Genomic DNA, 25,430 nt, shown 5'->3' with positions numbered 1-25,430 from the left:
TGCAGATGCCCCACGGGCCAAGCTGGTATTTGAACTATTGTGAAATGAAGCTTTTGGCTTGGGACATGAGATGTGCATTCTCTTTCTTAGCCTTGCCCATGAAATCCCGGGGCAGCTTGAGTATGTCTGTTCATCTAACCATACACTCCCTGTAAGAGTGGAAGGCTGTTTTTACCTTTGCTTGTCTAGATGGAAAAGTTTTCAAAGTCAGTCTAGCTCTGCATCAGCCACAGAGCAGTAGGATCCCATTTCATCCAAGTGCTGTTGCAATCAGCCTGAAACCACTTATTTTTAGAAAAGATACTACCTAAGGTTTAACGATGTTCTTCAGCCAGTAAGTGTCAATCACATCTTCTTTCTCTCTGATCACCACACTGTTTTTTTTTTTTTTTTGATACACAACACAAGATCCCCTAACTTTCTTACTTATTCAGGATTCACTTCATGTTTGCACCGATTTTTCATCATGTTTTATTTCACTTTCTCCCTACTTCTTTCCCATGCTCCACCATTCACTTGGTTAATGCATAGCAGTGTCGGAAATCAAGATTAAGAATGTTGCAGTTAAAGATTTTTTAGCCCTGCTTATTCCATTAATGCAAAACATTATTTATTCTGTAAACAAAGTATGGATAAATGCGAGGATTATGAATTAAAGGATTAATTAAAGGCCTTAATTGTTTCCAGTTTGTCTGATTTTTTTCCCCAAAAGAAGGCTCCATTGTATAATTTTTGCAAATTATTTATATTCAATATTATTTACATATTATTTGCACACATTCTGACACATGTAATGATATATTATTTGCTTTCACACTGCTTGGATATGACAGAGTCACTTACTAGGAGTAGAACTACTGAAGGGGAGTGGAGTTCAGGGGATGGAGGAATCACGTATCTGCAGAGAGGAAAGCATGAAAGCATCTAAAACTGAGTATCAGCTGTGGAGGAAAGGGCGGGTCTCCAAATCATTTCACCAAACCTGGATGTCTCTGCAAGGTATTCAGACCTGGAATCATGAGGCTTAGGAATCTACCATGTTGACTCATGTAAAAGAATATTTTGGCCTCTGTAGAAAATACTGTAAGAAATTGCTCTTCCATAACATGGAAGAGGTCAGGAAGGCTGATCTATTGCATTTAATAATATAAGGCCCTCATCCTCAAATGTCTTAAGCCAGAAAAGCCTCTGTGCAGTCAGCCAGAAGCCTGGCTCACCATGGAATCAGTCCGATTTCACCAGAAAATGATGCCTATCAACACAATATAGTGCAGGAGCCAATGCTGGTGAATCTATTTTTGTGCCTGGAGAACTGTGTAGCTCACTGACCAGCAGCTGCACCTTAGCTCCTTCTGCTTGAAGTGAAATGTTTTGTGGTTGTTTGGGGTTTTTTTTTTCCCAAATCAAGGGTTTTTTTCTGCCACTGCTGATTGGGGCAGAAACCTCATCTTCCTGCTTAAGTATTTTTCCTGCAGAGGAGTATAAATTTTATCTTGTGCCACCAGGCCACCTCGCAACCAAGAAATTTATGGTACAGAGAGGGCATAATAAAGTCCCTCATCTTCCAGCTCAGTAAAGCAAAGCACAGAGGAATTCTCTGAGTAACTGAGGAACATCAGCATTATTATTATCATTCATCAAGAGTAGTGTTCATAACAAGCCAGTGATTTAAGGGTGTTAGAAAGCAATGACATGGTGAATATTTAACTCAGCAAAATACTTTAATTAAAAAAAAATAACAAAGCAGATTTAACTAGGGAGGAATAGGAAGCACTTACTCAAGTCACAATGAAATGGAAGTTGAATACATGTTTGTTTTTCCTCAGAAAAAGGAAAAGATTTATGCACATACGGAGGTTCTTTGAATGAAACTAAAGGCATGATTGGAAGAAATGGGAAAATTCCTATATATTTGTATATATGCATACATACCAATCAGCATTGCTCTAGTCACTAAGACTACATCAGTGCTAGTATATTAAAGTGTCAGAAATATGATCATCTGCACAGTTGAATTGTTAGGCTAATCCCTGAATGCTTTTGAATGTAATCTCAAAGACGACCTAGCTAGCCAGCTAGCACTCCCCCAAACAACTCTTGGGGAGAGTTTCAGAGGTGCCAGAAGAACTACTCTCAACAGGCAGTTTGGGTGCACCCACCCTGTTTTGGAAGCTAAGACAGTTCAACGTCATAGACATGGCCAGAGTCTCCCAGCTGGCTGCAGATCCAGGTAACAGGTTCATTTGTACATGTGCAGCGTGGCAGCCTGGTTCCCCATGCTAATATGCGTATGCTTTTCTCTAACCACAGAGACAAAAGACTCAGCTTTGCATTGACTGCAAGCCAGGCAAAGCTTGCTTTGTCGGTGGTCCAGCACCTCACATCACTTCTCTTACACCTCTGCTGCTACCACAGCAGCATGCTTTCCGACATCATTCTGAGGTTTGGGCATCCTTTCGGACGTCTCTCTTCCCTTGTTGTAGCCAGGTGAAGGCTGGGGGCCATCCTTCTGGCTGGAACACCTCGGGACTGTTGGGTGCTGAAGTTCCAGAGAGTCACCAGATGTTCCTTCACGTGGCTGTTGGTGACCGTCACTGTCCCAAGCTGAAGAAAAGGTGTCTCTGTTACCTGTCTTACGTTGGACAGTGCTCATCTTTCTCACTGACTTGGCTTCACAGGGCTGCAGGTTCAGCTCCTCCAGTCGTCCTGTGGCACGTCCCACTGCTCCAGTTCCTTCCATATCTGTGAAAGCAAGGTATTGTTTGTGCTTTACAATAATTGTAAGAAAGACCCCACCTTCATCTTCCTTACCCTTCTATGCCTTTACTGTGTGTTAAAGACGTTAATGAAGAAGCAGTTATTGTTGGGGAAATAATTCTAACTGGCCACAAATTTTAGTTTGACAGAAATAAGTTGTTAAAACTGAATAACCATAAGCTGTTTCCACAAATAAATATACATCAACCAAAACAGCTGGCTTGGTACACTAACAGCTCCTAGAGCATCCTCCAATGGTTTTCAAATATTTCAATAAATGCTTAATAATAAAGTATATAGAGTACAGCTGGTTAATAAGCTATGTATTGCTAAGACTGATAAGCATTTTAATACTACCCATCTATAAAATACATCAACCCTTTATGATCAGGCTGTAATATAAGGTAGAACTTTTTATTTCCAACATTTGAATCCTACTCAAGGCAGAGCCTGTAACCTGCAATGTTGTTTAACAAATGCCATTGAAAAAATGCAGAAGAAGCAAAACATATACTATACATTTTTCATGTGGAAACGAAGAATGTTTACATCTTAATAAACCAAACAGTTATCAACCACAGAGGCAGAATCACTTGTAGTGTTACAACAGATGGCTTCTGAGTTGACAGGGTGTGCCATCAGTTCAGTGCAAGATTGGCAGTCTGCTTCATTTGGATGCTAAAAACATTTGTAAAATTCTTGCAATCCTCTCCCTTCCCACTGAAAATAAAATGAAACCAGCCTAGACCCAAACCTTTTACACTCGTTCCAAATTCAGAACTAGTTCTAGCCCACATATCTCATGTGTTAGTGGAAAACGACGGCTTTTGCAGTCTGTTCATCAGCATATATTATAGGTCCTTACCACAAATGATCCCAGAAAATGTGCTGTTACAACTCCTTATTTTTCAGGTTTATCCCCGAAGTTTAACCCTTAGCAGGTCTAATAACAATTTTCCCCTATCTTCATTTATTTTCTACAATTTCCCTATTTCTTCATGCTTATACTCACTTTTCCTGGTAAGAAGTGGTTTTTTTTTTCTACTTGTACACTCATAGCTTTCAATTTCAAGATTGTACCTCTTGGAAATCCACTGGAAAGTTGTCGGTAAATTTTCAGTAGTCACACATGTTTCTGCATGTGACAGTTTTCCTTCTTAAGATTGCTTTAACATTAGGTAGTTGGATGTTTTAAAGTACAAATTACATAAATCACTAGGTTCAATTTTCTTCTTTATACACAGAAACAAGATGTTCAGGTCATGTTCCCCTATACCAAAGCTTCGTGTTATTTCTTGATATGTGTTGATGCCCTCTTCGTCTTCAAAGGTGCCATTTTCAACTATGAAAATAGGTCTTTTCAAATGAGTTTGAATTAATGGAGGAAGGCTAAAAGTTTTCTGGATATGAGCAGTTTCAGAAATACTGCCTTGAGATTTATATGACATAGTAATCTAAACTATCCTGATTTTTTAAAATTAAATACAAACTATTCAATATCAATAAAGCACGTGATTATCTGGATTAAGTACCAGCTAACAGGCAGAGCTCAGGCAGTAATTGTATATGGGAAATAATTCTCAGAGGTGGGGATGTGTGGCAGCACCGGACACTACCACTGAAATGGGTCATATTCAGTGTTTCCACCAGTGATCTGGAATTAAAACTAAAATTGATTCTGATGAAATTTTGTAAAAGGTGGAAAAAATGGCAAACTGGTAGAAAGGGAGAAAGTGGAGCTGATCTGAGCAACCTAGGAGACCCTGTTTGTAGAGTGGGAGAACCTCTTCAGGAATACAACTGTGATTCCTGGCCGATGGTGGCCAAGGAGTTCAGGATAAGGATCAATAAGGTACAATACCTGAAAGGACTAGAAATTCAAGCTAGGAAACGTAAGCTGTTATGGGATACAACTTTTCAATGGTGAAGGTGATGAAACACCAGAATAAATTGCGAAAAGAAAAAAGAAACGATATGTTCCTCCACCTCCAGGTGCCGTTCTGTTAACCATGTGTTACTCAATCAGAAGTTACTTAATTCAAGAGAGAGATAATTATGTGAAGCTGAGGAGATTTTTTGTTACACCAAGGTCAGACAAGGTAGTATCTCGATCCCTTCTCCTCTGCAGTACTGCATATCTACGCATACAGCTTTCTTCCCGATCTGCATCCTTAGCTGCTTGTTCTGGGACGACAATCGGGGCCCTACCTCCATTGGACTTTACACTGCATAAGCACCTACGAAACAGAAAAACTCTGCCTTGCAGGACTTACTGTGGTGATTAATAATAAAGGCTCCGAACACTTAATTGTGTTAGAAAGGTGAGATTTCTTATGGGGGGAACCGCTATAAAGCAGAAACTGAACAAAAAGACTGCAGCTTTGATTTCTTCTCTCTCTCTCTCCAAAACCAACAGCGCTTTAAATAAGGGGAAATCAAACATTAGACATTTCCAAGTCATATGTATTAAGTTCACTTAAGATATTGTTATCCTTGTTTAGATTTGAACATATTGGGGAATCTTTTTGTCTTGCAACTATTCCTAAAAGACTTTAAGTGGCTGGATTGCCTTTTTCTGACAAAAAAATATTTCCATGAATTATTTACACGACAGCTCCAATCAACGCTATACCTGTCAGCCTCCCCAGCCGAAATGAAAGTTCACTATGTAAAGGTGCCAAGGGAGAATGGCAGCCTCCCACTGCGAGTTTATAGACAGAACTAAGTCAGCACGCATTATGTGTCAGAGCCGACATCAGACAGAATCAGATCCTTTGATCTCAGACCTCCACAGGAAGCTTAGATCTCAGACAAATTAGATAAAAAATGAATTTATAGCAGATATGTATCCTAAGGCACACAGCTGAATGCTGTGTTTTGGAGGAGTACAGCAAATATCAAAACACATAAACTGCAGAATTTCCTCTCTCCTTCCCTCTCTCCCTCTGCTTTTGCAATCGACGCTAATTAAAAGGAGATAAAACTCCAGCTCACCTCTTCCTGCCTCTTATGTAATCCACAGACTTTGGGAAGGAGGGGGAAAAAGAAATTCCCAGAACAGAGTAAATGGGTGGTTCAGCAGGGTTATCCGAGTGCCCTTAGATCTGTGCTGTTGGCAGGTGAGACAAAAAAAACCCCAACTACTATGAGAACATTTCACACTTGCAGAGAGGGAAGCCAGTGCTTTATGCTGCCAGCCACATGCCCCCGAGGCTGTCAGCTTTTCCGTGACCTCAGAAGAAGTCGTGTTTGATCAGCAGATGATGAAAAGACAAGTCTCGAGGAGGTGTGCGGCAGAGGGGTGTTTGTGGCAGGGACCCTAGAGAGTAAAGGGGAACACTGAGTGGGGTGGGTGGCAATGGAGCCTCTTTGAGGTGCTGGCTTGGACTCACTGCTCAGAAAGCATGGCATGAAGGTCCAGTGAGTGGTGGAGGTAACAAAGACCAAATGAATGAGCCCTGAGTGGTTTTTCCTACCTGCAGTGTACCTCGCTGCCGTCCTCCACAGCCTGCAAACTTGTCCAGAGCTTTTGGAGCGCTGTGCAGTTATTGCTGCAGCACTTGGAGACCTGGGCAGGGAGAAGCCCTGTTGCTCCAGGCATGCTGGGGACACTGCGGGAACGCCAGTCCCTGCCCTACGCCAAAAACATTAGGTGAAATCATGGACTCATTGAGTGTAAGGGAGATTATGCTGCTGCCTTCAGTGCGGCTAGGATTTCACACAATATATATAAAAGGAGACACAATGATAAATAGAAAAATACCAAGGAGGAGAAGGAGGAGGTAATAAAGTGATAGACATTCTGAGAAGAACTGTGCCATTGTTCCTATACAAATCTATAGTTTGTAAAAAGACCTAAACCAACTCTTTTGATGTCTGACCGTTAATAAATTTGAATTATTGTCAAACTGCAGTCTCACCTTCTGCTACAGGCACACCACTTTTATTTTCTCCTTGATTGCAGCAAGGCTGGATGTGAGATGCACGAGGCCGTGCTTGTTTCCGTGGTTCCTTGGTACCGGCCTGTGGTACATCAGGCCGTTCAGTCCTCGTTTCTGTAATGAAGCATACAGTGGCATCACTCTCAATCCATCCTCAGCTCAGCAGCAATTATTAATTCAAACAACAATATATTGCTGGTGAATTAACAGATAATCTAGAAGTATTCTTTCTGTCCAAAAGCAGAGAGAGTTGTTTTATGTTCATACCATCTTGTGTTTTGCCATTAGGGATCCTACCTTTTCTCTTCAGTAAAATCCTTCCTCACATTGTCACCATGTTCAGTAATACTAGAAATTCAGACCTTATTGCAGCTAGTGCTCATGGTGCAGTTTAGGAGAAAGACCCTTTAGCCTGGATTTTCAAAGAAGTTTGGAGAAACTAGTGAGAAGGTCTTGAAACTAGTGGGAGATGCCTTATTAACGGGGATTTGCATTTACTCCTCCACTACGAGTTACCTGTACATTTGGCTAGGTCCCAACTTCAGTTAGCGTGTCTGAAAGGCCAAGTTATCGGTAACTCTCAACATATCCAGAAGTTTAAGGTGGCCGTTTGGCAGTCAAGCTACCAGCTACAGTCACATCCCTTTATCTTCAGTTCTTCTCTTATGCAAATAGCTTTATGTCTTCTGCAGTGGGAAAGCTATATTCGTTTTAAGGTCATTGCTAAAAAGAAAGCAACCTTAAGGTAAATCAGTAGAGGTGTGGATTTGTTTGGGGGAGAACTCCAGACAAGCTGTAGCCCTCCCATTACCACTTTGACTCGTATGATGTTGATAGTGTGATACGGGATGTGAGCCTGGCTGTGCCGCTGTCTCTGTGGCATTCACACTGCAGCCGTGTCTGGTCCTTGGTCAGCACCAAGGCTTTGCATAACCTCACCACAGTGATATTTTGCTATGTCACCCTTCATCAGGAAAATGCAGCGGCTGAACGGATCATTGAAATCATAGCAAATATTTCCTTTGTTTCTCAATTCCTTCTCTGCACTATAGAAACCTGATTTTCATCATGTTTCACATACAGTTAAAACTTTTTCCAGCCAGGACTCAGGCTTCTGTTATAGGCAGAAAACTGTATAACCCTGAAACTACAAAGTATACTGCTAATTACTGAACTTAGAGCTTTCTCTGAGTGCTGTTGTCTGAATCCTGTTGTGGCCACTCTGGAGATTTGTTAAACAAAAAAAGGAGTCTGCAAGTATAAATTTTAGTGGGCATTTCCAACTTACTGTTGCCTTTGCTCTTCTTGAACCAGCAGAATGCAAGAGTGAGGATGAATGCAGATGCTGCTGAACTCAGTATGACAACAAGGATCATGCTGGCCTTCACTCCCGTGGGGACAGGGAAGATGGTAAATGGCTGAGACAGCACAGTAAACTTAGTCCCTGAGAATTTAAAGCAGTCAGAGTTTATTACAAAAGTAAGCACATGGGTTTCACAGTTAAAACACCAGGTTATAGCCTTTCAACAGTGATGCTGTTGTTAAAAATGCATGCAGGAACAGCAGATAAGACTGTCTATATCTCCACACCCAACGTTAGCCAACAGTATTTGTTTACGACTGAGTACCATGACAAACCAAATATGTAACAATACTTCTCCAATGTAAGTTTCAAGCTTTCAGTGCTTCCTGAAGCAGAGACAGCCTCTTTATATTTAACAATCCTTAATATTTCTTCCATGAATTTGTCCAGCTGACTATCAAACCCAGAAAAATATCTATTTCTGAGGCCAAACAGATCAGGCCGAGACAGTAAACATGCACATTCTGCCTAGCAAGGCAGAGAAGCTGGCTGCAACAAGAAAGGTGCTAAGTCATGCACAGTTTTTACAGGCTATACCTGATTCATAGGAATGTAAGTTATGGGGAACCTAGAAACATTCACTATCATTAAGCTTAAGTCCATGATGCAGAAAACTCTCAGTGAACTGGCTAATATTTTCCACCATGTCCATAATGAGCATTATAAACAAAAAAAAATCAGTGTCCTTGCTGTTAGCATGGTAGATATTTAGTCTCTTGACGCACACAAGCTTTGGGTAATGCTCTTCATTACCCAACCAGGAGCGATCCTAAAGTTTTCTGTAAATGAAGTCAGAATGAAGCCAACCACTACTCATAGTTTCTGTGGCCAAGAGTTCATTGGGTCTCAGCATCTGAGCTTCAAGGACTGGAAGATGCCTAATACTGCCATCTTAAAAATCAGAAATATAGAGAGGTTTTGGTTCCCTGGACCACTTCCAAAATACATTTTGAATGGAGATGTGCCTGGGAAGAACAGGAGTTTAACAAAACTGGCCCTGGTACTCTCTATAGACCAATTTGAAGGATGTGGATTAGTGCATCAACTCATTACCTATCTTACGACCTGACTCATTATCAGTCCTAACCCCACAATTCTAATCATTTTGACGTATGGATATTTCTTTTACCTGTTGGAGTTCCACTTTTAATAAAAATCTAAAAGCCTTTTTTCATCAATTCATTAAAAAAAAATCAGAAACTGTCAGATGGAGGCTTGGAGACTAGGGTAAGTAGCTGTAAGTACTTTTATCTGAAACTAATTAGATCTGTGTCAATATTGTCCACTTGAACAAAGCAGAGCTTCATCAGAACAATGTGGGAAGCATGTTCCAATTGGGAAAAGTTTGCCTGCAGGTACAAACACGAACTGCAGTTGAGGGGAGAGAAGTAACCTCACAGACATCAAGGTCTCTACACAGACAGGTGCTTAAAGCTGCTTCACACTACTCTAATAGTTTGCGAGTAGGCTGCTATTGGTTTAAATGGAAAGTGGATGGATCAAGTCCATTGGGTTCCATATCAGTGTCCTGGTTTCGGCAGGGATAGAGTTAATTTCTTTTCTAGTAGCTGGTACAGTGTTTTGGATTTAGGATGAGAACAAAGTTGATAACGCACCGATGTTTTAGGTGTTGCTGAGCAGTGCTTACACTAGCCAAGGACTTTTCAGCTTCCCATGCTCTACCAACTGAGAAGGCTGGAGGTGCACAAGAAGCTGGGAGGGGGCACAGCCAAACTGGCCAAAGGGACATTCCATACCATGGGACGTCATGCTCAGTACAGAAACTGGGGAAAGCTGGCCGGGGGGGCCGCTGCTCGGGGACTGGCTGGGCATCGGTCGGCGGGTGGTGAGCAATTGCACTGTGCATCACTTGCTTTGTGTATTATTATTATTATTATCATATTATTATTATTATCATTTTATTTCAATTGTTAAACTGTTTTTATCTCAACCCACGACTTTTTCTAACTTGTGCTCTTCCAATTCTCTCCCCCATCCCACCGGGTGGGGGGGAGTGAGCGGGCGGCTGCGTGGTGCTTAGTTGCCGACTGAAATTAAACCACGACAATCAGTTAAGTGAATGTTACTGTAAAACAAGGAGCAAGAGTATGCAGCAGTGCTATGAATAGTCTATTGTCCCCAGGAATTACCACTAAAGCACTTGAGATTATTGCATTCAACATCAGCTGCATCTTCTGAGCTGTCTCCAAATCGCAAACTATGCCAGGGTACGCACAAAAACCTGGTCATGAAAATGTACCCCAAACATCTACTATTTGATTGTTTAATTTTTGCTTGTTGATGTCAATCAATAAGCAAATATCTTCACTAAGAGTCTGGCAGTATAAAAGCCTTTATTCTGTCTCCAGCATGGTTCCCAATTACAAACAAGCAAAGGGGGTTACTTGTTCGGATTGTGCTTTTGCAATGCATATTAAAAGTGTGCAATACTCTGATTTGCACAGGTGATACCCGCACAGATGCATCAGCTGTCCACATTGCTAGCTGTAAACATCCCTTTGCAACACTCCGACTGGCTAAATGTTTCATAAAAGGGATCTGCATTTGACCTTTGTTCAGAGGAAAGAAAATTTTGTGACTCCCCTGAAGTAGCTTTCAAAACACATTTCATTAAGCTGTACTTCCCAGTAAAGAGTCAGATCCCGTGAGGTGCTGGCTTTCCATCTGCTCTCGCTGATGTGAAGGCAACGGGAGCTGTGGGGGTTAGGCAGCATACACCCTCAAAACAGTCATATGCCCCCCCCCTTAAAGGCCCACCTCCAAATACTCCCTGCACCCCAATTCTCCCTTTGCAAAGCCATGGGCAACACTCGATGTTGATTAGCCACTTGTGACTAGGAGGAGCAAAAGTTTCTCATTAAAAAAAATCTGGATCTTCATTTAATCCCAGGATAGGAAGGAATTTCTTGGATTATAAACCCTATCCCATTCTATTGTGTGTACCGTGTTGTACAATATCATGCATAAGTGTATTGACCTCCATCCAAAAGCAGCTTGATCTGCTCTCACTATTCCTATCTATTAAGGTAGGCTGTTCAGAAAAATACAGTCTAAATGTAACCTCCTTCTAACTTTTTAGCTCAGATTTTTTCATTAGCCACTCCCACTTGGCCACTTCACCTGTCTGATGTATTTGCTCTCTCCGTTTTTTCTGGCTGAAACAAGCCACGCTACCTTAGACTTTTCTCATTAAAAATGCTCAGTCTGTACCTACTCCATTTTGAGATCATCTCTGAACACGGGTAAACCAAATTATGTTCAGTACTTCAAAGAAGTACTCATCAGGGCTTTATGCAGTGGCACACACACCGCCTTACCTCTCCTGGAAATATTTCTACCTGTCCTTCCATGGTTTAGTGGGCATGGTGGTGTTGGGTTGACGGTTGGACTCGATGATCTTAGTGGTCTTTTCCAACCTTAATGATTCTATGATTCTATGATATATATATGGCGATATCTGTATCTATAGCTATGCTTATATCTATATCATCTATATCTATAACTATATAATCTATCTATCTAGATATATATCCATATGTACACATATATGTATGTATGTATGTAATACCAGAATAGAGGCTTTACACATGGTCTTACAACACCTATATCTTAATATGTCTTTGGACTACATGCCAGAGAGCATGTTCCTGCTTCTCCATTGACTTGCCTCAGCAGTCATTCTGAGACAAGAAACCAGCACTTTGACTCCCATACACCTTCAGAGCCAGATTTGTAGATAAATTCAGGCGCCCAAACACTTGGATAGGTGCTTCTCTTGTGCAGATGCCCTGAGGTTTTTACAAGCCAGAGTTCACGTGGTGCCTTATTGCCAAGGTGCCGACATCCTTCACAGGGAAGTGATCGTGCCCCTGTACTCGGCACTGGTGAGGCCGCACCTCGAATACTGTGTTCAGTTTTGGGCCCCTCACTACAAGAAGGACGTTGAGGTGCTGGAGCGTGTCCAGAGAAGGGCAACGAGGCTGGTGAGGGGTCTGGAGAACAAGTCTGATGAGGAGCGGCTGAGGGAACTGGGGTTGTTTAGCCTGGAGAAAAGGAGGCTGAGGGGAGACCTCATCGCTCTCTACAACTCCCTGAAAGGAGGTTGTAGCGAGGTGGGGGTCGGTCTCTTCTCCCAAGGAACAAGCGATAGGACGAGAGGAAACGGCCTCAAGTTGCACCAGGGGAGGTTTAGATTGAACGTAAGGAAAAATGTCTTTACTGAAAGAGTGGTTAAGCATTGGACCAGGTTTCCCAGGGAAGTGGTTGAGTCCCCATCCCTGGAGGTATTTAAAAGACGAGTAGATGAGGCACTTAGGGACATGGTTTAGTGGGCATGGTGGTGTTGGGTCGATGGTTGGACTCGATGATCTTAGAGGTCTTTTCCAACCTTAATGATTCTATGATTCTATGATTCTATGATCCCCTTCGGCTGGTATTTCTAAGGAGGCATAAGCACACCTGCCACTTCACCATTACTGGGTTGCTCAGAGAGACCCTAACAGAGCCCAGTCCTGGAGGCATGCTCTGAGTGTGCATAATCTGTCGCACCCATAAAGATGACCAGGTGCAGACAAGTGGTCCGTAAAAGGCATAGATGGAAAATTACTGAATGCAAACAGGAAAAAAAAGAGGGAATGAGAGGCCTCAATTTATAAAAAAGAGTTTGTTTGGGTTGCTTAGCTGACCTTAAGGAACTGATTACTACAAGGGATTCATAGCTAGGGAATCCAGGAAGAAAGAAGTACCTTTCTCTGGCAATACTTCTCTGTACTAACTCATCTTGATTTTGGGGATCTTGCATGAATAGCACAGGAATCACCCAGCTCTCTTGCTGCCTGGGTAATGCCAACTTGGATGTGTAACAGAAGTCAGGCTATTTAGAAGTTTGGCATTGTTCCACTTATTCAAACAAAGCTTAACTCCCTTTTTATAAATCCAGACCACCTGTAGGGTTTTGAGTTCAGTTAACCAAATCAAAAAACATGCAGAAAACGGAGCTTACCTGGAGGTGATGTGACAGTGAACACGAGTTTCCAGTTTGTGCCTGAGCTGGAGATGGCCAGACTGGAAAAGCTTGCACATCCATCTGTGACCTGCACTTGGGTGAGCCCTGCAGAGTAACAAAAAATTGCATTGCAATTAACAGCGTCCAGATAAGTATTACCTAAGCCCCTCAGAGAGTCCTTGTGACCTTAAGGGGACTTCAGAAAGCCTAAATTCAGTGTCCTTCCTAATGGTAAACATTTTGTGTAACCCCAGAAATTTCACATAGGGTCAGGTCTTCAGAGGTACTTAGACACCAAATTCCTGATGGATTGGAGGACCGTAGCTTCTGAATCTTGGTTCCTTGAGCTCATTGTGAAATGGCATTTACTGTACATATCTATATAGTGGGGGTGTATATGTTATGGGGATATTAAGGGGATCAAGCAAAAGTAACGGGGGCTATACAGATGCACTAGAAAGTTCCAGATGCTCATCTTTTTGATTTAACTCATGTCTTGTGTGACTAAATATGTCACCAAGGTTAGGAGAGTGTTAGTGAGAGACTGATTATTTTATGTCCTAAAGGGATGGTCTCAAGGAGCCAGCCACTGCAGCTAAGGGAGAAGAACTGACTGTTTTAACCCTTTTCTGATTTGTAGGTGTTTCACCTCATCATTTGGGCATATTACCTCCTGTTCTACTGTTAAATCATTTTGAACTTTTCTCCAACCCTCTCAGATGCTTTGAAAGGGATTTGGCCTTGAAAAATGTCTGTGGTGACTGCCCTGTGATCGTACAGGAGAGACTTTCAGCTAGAAACCTGCCAGGGGAAAGCTCCATGGGGAACATTAAAATGAAACCCGTGAGACCCAGTTTCTCCATCACTTTACCTCTTGTTCTAAGCTATCAGGGAATGCATTCTGACCCCACATTCACATTTGCCATGGTTTTTATTTTTGTAGGCTCTTTTTAAAAGTTATCATTTACTTTGCAACTGGATCTCCATTTTATTGTGTGTAACTTTGAGCACCAGCCAAGTCCCAGCCTTTGAGCAATGCTGACCAGGTCTGATTCAGGCTCTTGGAGTGAGAGGGGTAAAATCCTAAATACTGACAAATTTCAAAATGTTGGTTCAGGTGGGGGTGAGAAGTCAGAACTTCCTTAGGATGCTGGACTTGCTCCAGTGATCACAAACACAGACTTTTGCCTGCTCAAAGACAACACGTAATAACTATTTGCTTTATGAAGCAGGTGGTTTAACACTTTATTGCCGTTAAGCCACACAGGTGAAGGTACATAAAGTAGGAATGTGAGGAGGACATTTGTACTCTGCCATCCCCATGCCCAGGATATTGAATAAAGTAGTGAAGTAGCAAACATCTTCGTGAGACATCTTGCAATCACAAATGCATAGGACTGTTCAGCAGGTGGAGACAAGGCTTTTGATGGTAGGCCAGACTGCAGGAAAATTTCCCTGGGTTTTTGACCCATTTTTCATGCCTGCACCTATATGATACAAACTAAACAGTGCCAGGATCTGTTTTTTGGCACTTAAGAACTGGCATGCCCTGGCCAAACCTCTTAAACTCTTACAGTCTCCAAACAGAGATGTTGCACGCAGGCTGCCTACTGGGGTTACTTCCTTGCTGTGTTGACTTCTGAACCATGGCCAGAAATTGCCTGAGGCAAGGTCCTGGGCAAAAACATGCCACATTTTAATGATTTAGAAACCGAAATGATAAAGTTTCCCTTCTCCATGATCTGGTACTTAATTAGTATTAAATTTACTAAAAATTACTAAATTAGTATTTAATTTACTAATATCCCAGTTAGTTTTGCCTACATGTATGTTTTCCTATTTTTGTACAGCTTCTAGCACACCAAACCCCCAATTTCATTGTGACTCTCCAGGACCAGCTGTGATGTATAAAGAAGCAGTAATTTATACTGTAAATAGACTTGGTAGAGATGTGGGAATCTAGATTTCTCTAATTGCTCCATCCTGATCCTGGCTCATCTATTTATGTACTACGCATATGATTCTCCTTATGACAGTATCTGCCCAGACTACCAAGACTTTTCTTGGCTCTGATACTCACTGTAACACTGTTTTTATAGACGGTCTTGTCAGCTGCATTCAAATACTTTATAATTGCCATTTCTAGTCTATGTTGAAGCCTGGAGTACTGTACTGTACTTCTCAACAGAGACTATCTCAGCTTTTGGGCACATATGCTTCAAAGCTCAGAATATTACAGATATATATGGGAGTCTTCACAAAGATCTCTCAGGCAAGCTGGTATTTAACGTAGAAGCAAGCTAATTTGGAGCTAAACTACTTTCCATGAGGCAGTTTGGCTGCTGTCAGATGAAGCAGCATCAGTGTGCTAGACGGGACCCATTTCGATTAAATGCTGCTTTCATACACTTCAAAAGACGAGTGCAATAAGGACGTTTGTCAAAGGAAAAACTGCAGCAAACTATTACGTGCAGAACATCTGTACTATGCAGTTCATTCTTTGCTGGAGTTTATTGACTATTAATTTGATGCATGTATCTTTTAAAGAATGTGAAATGCATTTCTCTTCAGTGACTTTTCTTTCTTTTTTTTCGTCTTTTTCTCATTTTCCTTCTTTTTAACCTTTTTCACTTTCTTTCTGCTTCTCTTTCTTTTCTTCCTGTCTTTTTCTCTTTCTTTTCCGTTCCTTCACTTCTTCCTTCCTTCCTCCCCTCCTCCCTTTCTCCCTTCTGCCCTTTCTTTTTTCCACTGGTAGCCAGTAGCTAGACCCTAAACGTGAGGTGTACCTCCCTGAAAAGGCATGAAAAGCAACAGAAAAGACCAAAGGATTTTTCAAACCTCTAAACCTGGACCTATGATGAGGTAGGAAGAATTTCTAATTAACAGAAACACGACTGAAAGGATGAGAAGCTCTAATCTACAGCATGAGTACCACTTACCTTCTCCAAATATGAACTTTTCAATTCAAAGCTGACACACAAATGACTTTACTGCAAACAAAATATTTTACCTATAATGGGAAACCTCACTTTTCAATGTGTGTGCTGTTCACTTACATTTAAAGAGTTTAGCAATGAAAATTGGATGCTTTATAATCAATATCATTTCCACTTTCTAATTTACAAGCATATGATCATCCACAGGTTTTTGGTTCAGCGCTGTACTTAAACAAGGTTCTATATCTAAGCAAGTTCATAGCCTCAATAACCTCAAGGGTAATACTCACATGTTTAGAGTTAATCATGAGTTCAGGTCTTTTGATAAATGAGGACCAGAAGGGAAACTTTTAGATCCATTGTGAAAAACATTTTTACGTTGAAGTAGGCTAATTAAAAACAATAGGCAGTTCATAGAATCATAGAATCATTTATGTTGGAAAAGACCTTTAAGATCATCAAGTCCAACTGTTAACCTAGCACTGCCAAGTCCACCACTAAACCATGTTCCTAAGCGCAACATCTACACGTCTTTTAAACACCTCCAGGGATGGTGACTCAACCACTTCCCTGGGCAGCTTGGTCCAATGCTTGACAACCCTTTCAGTGAAGAAATTTTTCCTAATATCCAATCTAAATCATAGAATCATAGAATCATTGAGGTTGGAAAAGACCTCTAAGATCATCGAGTCCAACCGTCCACCCAACACCACCATGCCCACTAAACCATGTCCCTAAGTGCCTCATCTACACGTCTTTTAAATACTTCCAGGGATGGGGACTCAACCACTTCCCTGGGAAGCCTGGTCCAATGTTTAACCACTCTTTCAGGAAAGACATTTTTCCTTACATCCAATCTAAACCTCCCCTGGCGCAACTTGAGGCCATTTCCTCTCGTCCTATCGCTTGTTCCTTGGGAGAAGAGACCGACCCCCACCTCGCTACAACCTCCTTTCAGGTGGTTGTAGAGAGCGATGAGGTCTCCCCTCAGCCTCCTTTTCTGCAGGCTAAACAACCCCAGTTCCCTCAGCCGCTCCTCATCAGACTTGTTCTCCAGACCCCTCACCAGCCTCGTTGCCCTTCTCTGGACACGCTCCAGCACCTCGACGTCCTTCTTGGAGTGAGGGGCCCAAAACTGAACACAGTATTTGAGGTGTGGCCTCACCAGTGCCGAGTACGGGGGCACGATCACTTCCCTACTCCTGCTGGCCACACTATTTCTGATACAGGCCAGGATGCCATTGGCCTTCTTGGCCGCCTGGGCACACTGCCGGCTCATGTTCAGCCGGCTGTCGACCAACACCCCCAGGTCCTTTTCCGACAGGCAGCTTTCCAGCCACTCTTCCCCAAGCCCGTAGCGCTGCATGGGGTTGTTGTGGCCGAAGTGCAGGACCCGGCACTTGGCCTTGTTGAACCTCATACAGTTGGCCTTGGCCCATCGATCCAGCCTGTCCAGGTCCCTCTGCAGAGCCTTCCTACCCTCGAGCAGATCAACACTCCCGCCCAACTTGGTGTCGTCTGCAAACTTGCTGAGGGTGCACTCAATCCCCTCATCCAGATCATTGAGAAAGATATTGAACAAGACTGGCCCCAAAACTGAGCCCTGGGGAACACCGCTCATGACCGGCCACCAACTGGATGTAACTCCATTCACCACAACTCTCTGGGCCCAGCCGTCCAGCCAGTTTTTGACCCAGTGAAGAGTACACCCGTCCAAGCCATGAGCAGCCCGTTTCTCCAGGAGAATGCTGTGGGAAATGGTGTCAAAGGCTTTACTAAATTCTAGGTAGACCACATCCACAGCCTTTCCCTCATCCACTAAGTGGGTCACCTTGTCATAGAAGGAGATCAGGTTAGTGAAGCAGGGCCTGCCTTTCATAAACCCATGCTGACTGAGCCTGATCACCTGGTTGTCCTGTATGTGCCTCATGATGGCACTCAGGATGATCTGCTCCATAACCTACCCTGGCACTGAGGTCAGGCTAACAGGCCTGTAGTTCCCTGGATCCTCCTTCCGGCCCTTCTTGTAGATGGGCATCACATTTGCTAACCTCCAGTCAACTGGGACCTCCCTGGTTATAGCCAGGACTGCTGATAATGGATTGAAAGCGGCTTGGTGAGCACTTCTGCCAGCTCCCTCAGTACACTTGGGTGGATCCCATCCAGCCCTATAGACTTGTGTGTGTCTAAGTGGTGTAGGAGGTCGCTAACCATTTCCCCTTGGATTATGGGGGCTTCATTCTGCTCCCTGTCCCTCTCTTGCAGCTCAGGGGGCTGGGTACCTGCAGAACTGGTCTTACTATTAAAGACTGAGGAAAAGAAGGCATTAAGTTCCTCGGTCTTTTCCTCATCCTTTGTCACTATGTTTCCCCCCGCATCCAATAAAGGATGGAGATTCTCCTTAGCCCTCCTGTTGTTGCTAATGTATTTATAGAAACTTTTTTTATTGTCTTTTACGGCAGTAGCCAGATTAAGTTCTAGTTGGGCTTTGGCCCTTCTAATTTTCTCCCTGCATGACCTCACGACATCCTTGTAGTCCTCCTGAGTGGCCTGCCCCTTCTTCCAAAGGTCATAAGCTCTCCTTTTTTTCCCGAGTTCCAGCCAAAGCTCCCTATTCAGCCAGGCCGGTCTTCTTCCCCACCAACTCATCTTTTGGCACATGGGGATGGCCTGCTCTTGAGCCTTGAAGATTTCCGTCTTGTAGAATGTCCAGCCTTCCTGGGCTCCTCTGCCCTTCAGGACTGCCTCCCACGGGACTCTGTCAACCAGGCTCCTAAACAGGCCAAAGTCCACCCTCCGGAAGTCCAAGGCAGCAGTTCTGCTGACCCGCCTCCTTACTTCTCCAAGAATCGAAAACTGTAATTTTGTGGTCACGGTGCCCGAGACAGCCTCCAACCATCACATCACCCACAAGTCCTTCTCTGTTCACAAAAAAACAGGTCCGGCGGGGCACGTTCCCTAGTTGGCTCACTCACCAGCTGTGTCAGGAAGTTATCATCTTCCACACACTCCAGGAACCTTCTAGACTGTTTCCTCTCTGCTGTATTGTATTTCCAGCGGACATCTGGTAAGTTGAAGTCCCCCATGAGAACAAGGGCTAGCGATTGAGAGACTTCTCCCAGCTGCTTATAGAATATTTTGTCTGCCTCTTCATCCTGGTTGGGTGGTCTATAACAGAATCCCACCATGATATCTGCTTGTTGGCCTTCCCCCTGATTCTTACCCATAAACTGTCAACCCAGTTGTTTCTGTCTGTACTTGGCCAGATCCTTTGCTGGGACAAACAGGTTGTCACTGTTGGAAATTGCTCCAATTAACATTAGCTGAAAATCAAGTATTAGGATTTCTAATTCTTCATTCTTTTCTTTTTTGATCTAAGATATGTCTTTTCAAGATAAACTACTGAATATACTCCCCTTAAGCTGCTAGAGCACGAAAATACTTCGTATAAGCTTCTCTTTCTCTAGCATATCACTAGGCAGTTCACCAAACTCCTACTACAACCTTCTTTTTTTCTGCCCAAAAGCTACCTTTCAAATCCAATCTTTCTCAAGGAGAACTCGTAAATTTGTCACCACCATTCCACATAGCTGCTTTGCCATAACCCTTCTTATAAGAAAATACATCCAAACCTTTTAACACATCCTTGGAGGAGCCCTTGAGGTGAGCTGATACAACCCAGGGTTCTGAGGGTGGCCCCAGTTTGTCAACTCTTTGACCCTGGGAAGAAGAACAAAAGAGAAGAATTAAGGTCTTGTCTCCTCAACCAGAGGAAAGAAAGTTTTGATGGTTTTAACAATTATAATAATTTTTTAATGACCAGTGGGAGGGCAGTTTGCATCTACATGTTACGTGTTACAAATGCCACAAAGCTCACCATAACTCTTTAAGATGAGCTTAAGGTCGGAGGAACCAGTTCTGGCAGCTTCAGGTCTGTTTCAGTAAAGTCTGGCAAGGTTTGCTGCTTCACTTGAAGTATCTAGGGTCACATTCACATCACTTATGAGAAGTAGCTAATTTTGACATCATGGCTTCTATGGCATCTAAGTTCACAGAATTACAGTATGGTTGAGGTTGGAAGGGACCTCTGGAGGTCATTTGGTCCAACCTATCACATCTACAGTGTCTTTTAAATATTTCCAGGGATGGTGACTCAACCACTTCCCTGGGCAGCCTGTTCCAATGCTTGACAACCCTTTTGGTGAAGAAATTTTTCCTAACATCCAATCTAAACGTCCCCTGGCACAACTTGAGGCCATTTCCTCTCATCCTATCTCTCGTTCCTTGGGAGAAGAGACCGACCCCCACCTCGCTACAACCTCCTTTCAGGTAGTTGTAGAGAGCGATGAGGTCTCCCCTCAGCCTCCTCTTCTCCAGGCTAAACAGTCCCAGTTCCCTCAGCTGCTCCTCATCAGACTTGTGCTCCAGATCCTTCACCAGCTTCGTTGCTCTTCTTTGGATGTGCTCCAGCACCTCAATATCTTTCTTGTAGTGAGGGGCCCAAAACTGAACACAGTATTCGAGGTGCGGCCTGGGTCTAGTTATTCTGTGGCTACACTATTGCCTGTCCAGGAAAATGGAAATGATTCCATAAGAGAAAATAGTTGGAAAACAGGAGAGAGGACATGAAAATATAAAGGAAATAGAAACACAGCACGAAGCCATGCTATGCAGATTTCACCTAATTTTGGGACTGAATCTAGTCCAACAATCCACCAACATCTAAGGATTCATTGGACCTAATCTGCTGCTTCTAAGACTTGTGTTAGCACCTCTGGCAGTGCTAAATCACATCACAGAGACATCCAAGCTTGTTTTAAACATGGCAATCTCTACACAGCACTGCTCTGCATGGTGTGGACTTGCTTGGGCAGACCAGGATACCCCATTGCCAGCCTTCATGATTGTGTTGCTGTTCCCACATTCCTCAATGATATTCTCTAAGCTTTAGGAGCAGGGATCAGAAAGCTGCACACAATCAATTCTACAGCACAAGTGTAACCCTCGCAGGAAAAAGCTGAAAAATGTGAACAGAATCCATCCTGGAAGATGTTCCCAGAATGCCCATGACTGCTTATTTATAGAGCTACCCTTTGCCGTATTTATTTATAGAGCTGTCCTATGCCACATTTAGGTCAGTCTCGGCTTTTGGATTGCTTGGAAATGTCAAAATTGTACAGAATCAATAGAAATGTCCCACATCCACAGAGGGCCAAATCCTACCTTCCTGTCCAGGAAAATGATTTTCGGCTGTACAGGAAGTTCCTTCTCGATTTCTCCATCTGAGGGCTGCACCTGAACAGAGATGTTATAGGGTCTCACATACAAGCATGTTCCTGGGTGTTGTCTGCTTCCATTTCTTCCACGTGCAAAAGAATGTAAAAAAAACAAAACAAAACAAAAAACCAGAAAATTTTAAATCAGAAAATTAATGCTATGAAAACACCCAATGATATTCCTAGAGGTAATTCTCACCTTAGCCTATGTCTAGGAATGATATGTTATTTTCTGTTCACAGGATTTTCTACCTTTTTAAAGCAGGTGGCAGTACTTAGTGTCTGTTATGAATAGGAAGGAGCACTGTACCAAATGACTACTAATTTACCTTATCATGGCACTTTGATTCCTTGGATGAGAGCAGCATGTATGGAAATATGGAACAGACATAACTTCCAAGCAGTCAGCAGCACCAAACTAATAAAAAAAATCCTTTTCTTTCAATCCCCAGTTTACAGATGGAAAACTGAGAAATTAACAGAGTAAATTACTTCTCTGGTGTCACACTGGAAGTATGTGGCAGAGACAGGAATTTTATGGATTCAGAAACCCAATGCCTTATCCCCAAAGTCTTCATTGCAGCGCACTGATAACAGTAGAGGCTGCAAATGCTTCCTGTCCAGCAGAAAGATTTCCGATTAACACCTTTGAGGTCCTCTAAAAACAAAGTTTCATTCCACTACACAAGGACAGCACTTACAGGCTTTACTGCATTTCCTTATCCTGCCATACCTGTGTTCTTACCCTTCATTATCTATGAAGTCTACGTACCGAAATATAGCAGTATACAGACACCCTATTGAAAGACATTGTTTTTTCCAAGACTGAAATTTAAATTAGAGCACCCCAGGAGAGAGCTTTTGCATTTGAATAAAGAATCAACACTTTATTCTGAGCCAGTATCATTTCATTCCCTCTCCCAGTGTTTTGTGTCATTTAGTATCTCATATATATATATAATTTATATATAGATAAACTCCTCTAATCTGCAATCACAGTGAAGCGGCTGGGGGTTTGGTATTGTCTTGAAATGAAAGTAGAAAAGCTATTCATTCATCTCTAATGTTCGCTTAAAGGTGTTTACAAACAGAAAATAAATGGAGCATAAGTTTCCTTTAACTCAGTTTTTTAGTTTGGGGTTTTGGTGGTTTTTTTCTGGGTGTTACTATGCATTACAAACCAGAAACTGTTTATACTGCAGCTGATGGGAAATACTGGTCTGAACCACAGACACTGGGGAGGTCAACTAAGGGTTTAAGGATACCTGCAGTCTCAAGAGCTAGCTCAAGGATTTAAGCTTCAGTTCTTATCTTGGTTCTTTTTCTTTTTTTGGGAGTGGGAAAGACTGAAAGGCAGCATTATGTTTGAAATTCACGTCAAAGGCACCAATGCGTTCATCCGTGCTCTTATCCATCTCCTTCCATAAATGTGCATTCAGCACTGTGACTGAAACTCGCTGCAGGAACAACCCACCAAGTCACTCCTGTTTTCATGTCAGAGGTCACTTTCTGTGAGCTCCCTGGCTCCAGCTGAGTCCAGACAAGTTTAGGTGAGTCTTGACATGGCTTCTGTAAGCCCCAAATATTTTTTTTCTCTCTCTCCAGCTCCTTTAAAACTGCCAACAAAAAGGAAAAATGTTGGCATGAAATGCCCTGACTCCACACCCCAGGCCCTACACGGTAAAACTGTGCTCAACTCACACTTAAAGGAAGGCTGCTGCAAAATGTGGTTGTAGGAAGTAGTTCCCACTCCCTAGGGTGAGTCACAGAAAAGAAAAGAAAACAAACCAAAAATACACATGCATGGTTAAAAATTAATGTCTTTTTGCAGGTAATTTGAATCCAGCTAACACAGCACAGAACATGGTGTTTATATCCCACACGGTCCAACCTGACTCTTGCTGTGAGGGAGCCCCTGCCCTAGGGTGCAATCCTGGACACGGCGAGTTATGTTCCTGCGGGTGAGTGTCAGTGTGGAGGAGGAGGAGAGAGGAGCAGCCTGCCGCTCCCCCGGTGATTTGTGCTGGAAGTAAAATAGGCTTTCCTGGCATAGCTTTGCAGCTGGGAGGTGGGGACGGACAAGCATGCCTGTAGCCTAGCAAGGGCTGGAGCGAGGAGACCTGCCTTCCTCCTGATGGGCAAGAAGAGCATGCTGTTGGGTCACTACTCTGAAGTCTCATGCTGGGAAGGAGCAGGCTGGTATGCAATTCCCTGCTGACAGCGCTCAATGGGGAGCAGCTCAGTTGCTCAGTGCTGTGCAGCTCTTCTAAACATGGGCACAGCGGGCAAGCAGGCATTGCTCGTGATACCTTAGTCAGCAGGGACACCAGGGTCAGGATCCCAGATCCTTTCACCATCAGTGCCAACATATGTCTGCAGAACGTGCCTAGACTCTGCAGGAGAGCAAGTGTCTGCTCTTTAGTAGCAAGGAAATTAGAGGTGGTGGAAAGTAGAGGGTCTACTGCAGATATTAAGGCATGATCGAGAAAACTAAGTGGAGAGATTTGGGGCAGAGGGAAGGAAGTCTCCCTGAAATCAAGGAGAGCTTGACATTTTAATTACAATTACAATAATAACTATAACAGTAATGATACAACTATAATAATAATAATAACAATGATAACAACAACAATAATAATAGCTATTATTATCGGTTGACTTCAAGGGGAAAGAGATCAGATGCAGAGCCTGGGTCAAGAGTCCATTAAAGTTGATGGATACACCTGTATTGGAAAATATATTTATATTAGAAATAACAAGCCTTGGAACTGAAACTTGATCACCTCTACTGTTTAACTGTCAGTCCATCACAAGCTGTGGTCCAGGCTCAATAGCAAAGTCCAGGACAGTTCTCAAATGGTCTGGGAGCTAATACAGTCAGAATATTCTCACTTGGCAGTTTGGATGAGGCCACCCTGAAATGGTGGGTGAGAGAATTTAATTTTATAGATGTAGGCTGATCCATATCAGCTGGCCTTGGTGCCAGAGAACAGTCCCTGGCATATTTGACAGGCTTGAAAGGTGGGCCCGTGCAAACTTCATGAAGTTCAACAAGGCCAAGTGCAAGGTCCTGCATGTGGGTCAGGACAATCCCAAGCACACAGACTGAGTGGAGAGTGGATTGAGAGCAGCCCTGAGGAGAAGGACTTGGGGGTGTTGGTTGATGAGAAGCTCAACATGACCCAGCAATGTGCGCTTGCAGCCCAGAAAGCCAACTGTATCCAGGGCTGCATCCAAAGCAGCGTGGCCAGCAGGTCGAGGGAGGGGATTCTGCCCCTCTGCTCTGCTCTGGTGAGACCCCACCTGCAGTACTGCGCCCAGCCCTGGGGCCCCCAACATAAGAAGGACATAGACCTCTGCAAGTCCGGAGGAGGGCCATGAAGATGATCAGGGGGCTGGAGCACCTCCCCTGTGAAGAAAGGCTGAGAGAGTTGGGGTTGTTCTGCCTGAAGAGAAGGCTCCAGGGAGGCCTTATAGCAGCCTTCCAGTACCTGAAGGGGGCCTACAAGAAAGCTGGAGAGGGACTTTTTACAAGGGCATGTAGTGCTAGGACAAGGGGGAATGGCTTTAAACTGAAAGAGGGGAGATTTAGATTAGATATAAGGAAGAAACTCTTCACTCTGAGGGTGGTGAGGCACTGGCACAGGTTGCCCAGAGAAGCTGTGGATGCCCCATCCCTGGAAGTGTTCAAGGCCAGGTTGGACGGGGCTTCGGTTGGACCTGGTCTAGTGGAAGGTGTCCCTTGCCCATGGCAGGGGGGGGGAATTAGATGATCTTTAAGGTCCCTACCAACCCAAACCATTCTATGATTCTATGATATAATTCTATGATATTTGATTTCCTAATAAACATAGTCAATGAAACTAATTGAACATTTGTCTGGGTATGTCTGCAATGCTAGTGTTGCAGCATCAGTATATCCTTGGAAGGGGAAGGAGATTGGGAAGAATTTGAGGAATGAATAATATGTCAAAATGCATCATGGTCAAGCCAAAGAGATTTCTTTTGCTGTTCTCAAAAAGGTGGTGATTGCTGGTGAAGAGAAGACAGGCTTCAAGAAAGAAGATGCTGTAGTGAAGACAGGAGATAGGCAAGCTAAGGACTTGTGTCAGACAAAGTAGGTACAAATTC

General features: G+C 43.2%; 1 protein-coding gene across 3 annotated transcripts in view; it reads right to left on the bottom strand.

The window, feature by feature from the left end:
- Positions 1–1,698: 1,698 nt before the first annotated feature.
- Positions 1,699–25,430, bottom strand: part of PKHD1 (PKHD1 ciliary IPT domain containing fibrocystin/polyductin) — a 284,017-nt gene continuing 260,285 nt past the window's right edge. For all 3 annotated transcript variants that reach the window (XM_076332602.1, XM_076332604.1, XM_076332603.1), the window contains 6 exons: positions 21,247–21,382; positions 19,656–19,743; positions 13,085–13,192; positions 7,987–8,142; positions 6,678–6,812; positions 1,699–2,742 (listed from right to left, as the gene is read on the bottom strand). In XM_076332602.1, coding sequence (XP_076188717.1) covers positions 2,393–2,742; positions 6,678–6,812; positions 7,987–8,142; positions 13,085–13,192; positions 19,656–19,743; positions 21,247–21,382 — 973 coding nt within the window. In that variant the 3' untranslated portion in view covers positions 1,699–2,392. The remainder of the gene's footprint in view (positions 2,743–6,677; positions 6,813–7,986; positions 8,143–13,084; positions 13,193–19,655; positions 19,744–21,246; positions 21,383–25,430) is intronic.

This window comes from Aptenodytes patagonicus, chromosome 3 (genome assembly GCF_965638725.1).
Source record: "Aptenodytes patagonicus chromosome 3, bAptPat1.pri.cur, whole genome shotgun sequence".
NCBI classification, from domain to species: domain Eukaryota; kingdom Metazoa; phylum Chordata; class Aves; order Sphenisciformes; family Spheniscidae; genus Aptenodytes; species Aptenodytes patagonicus.
This window is presented reverse-complemented; position numbering and strand designations above follow the sequence as displayed.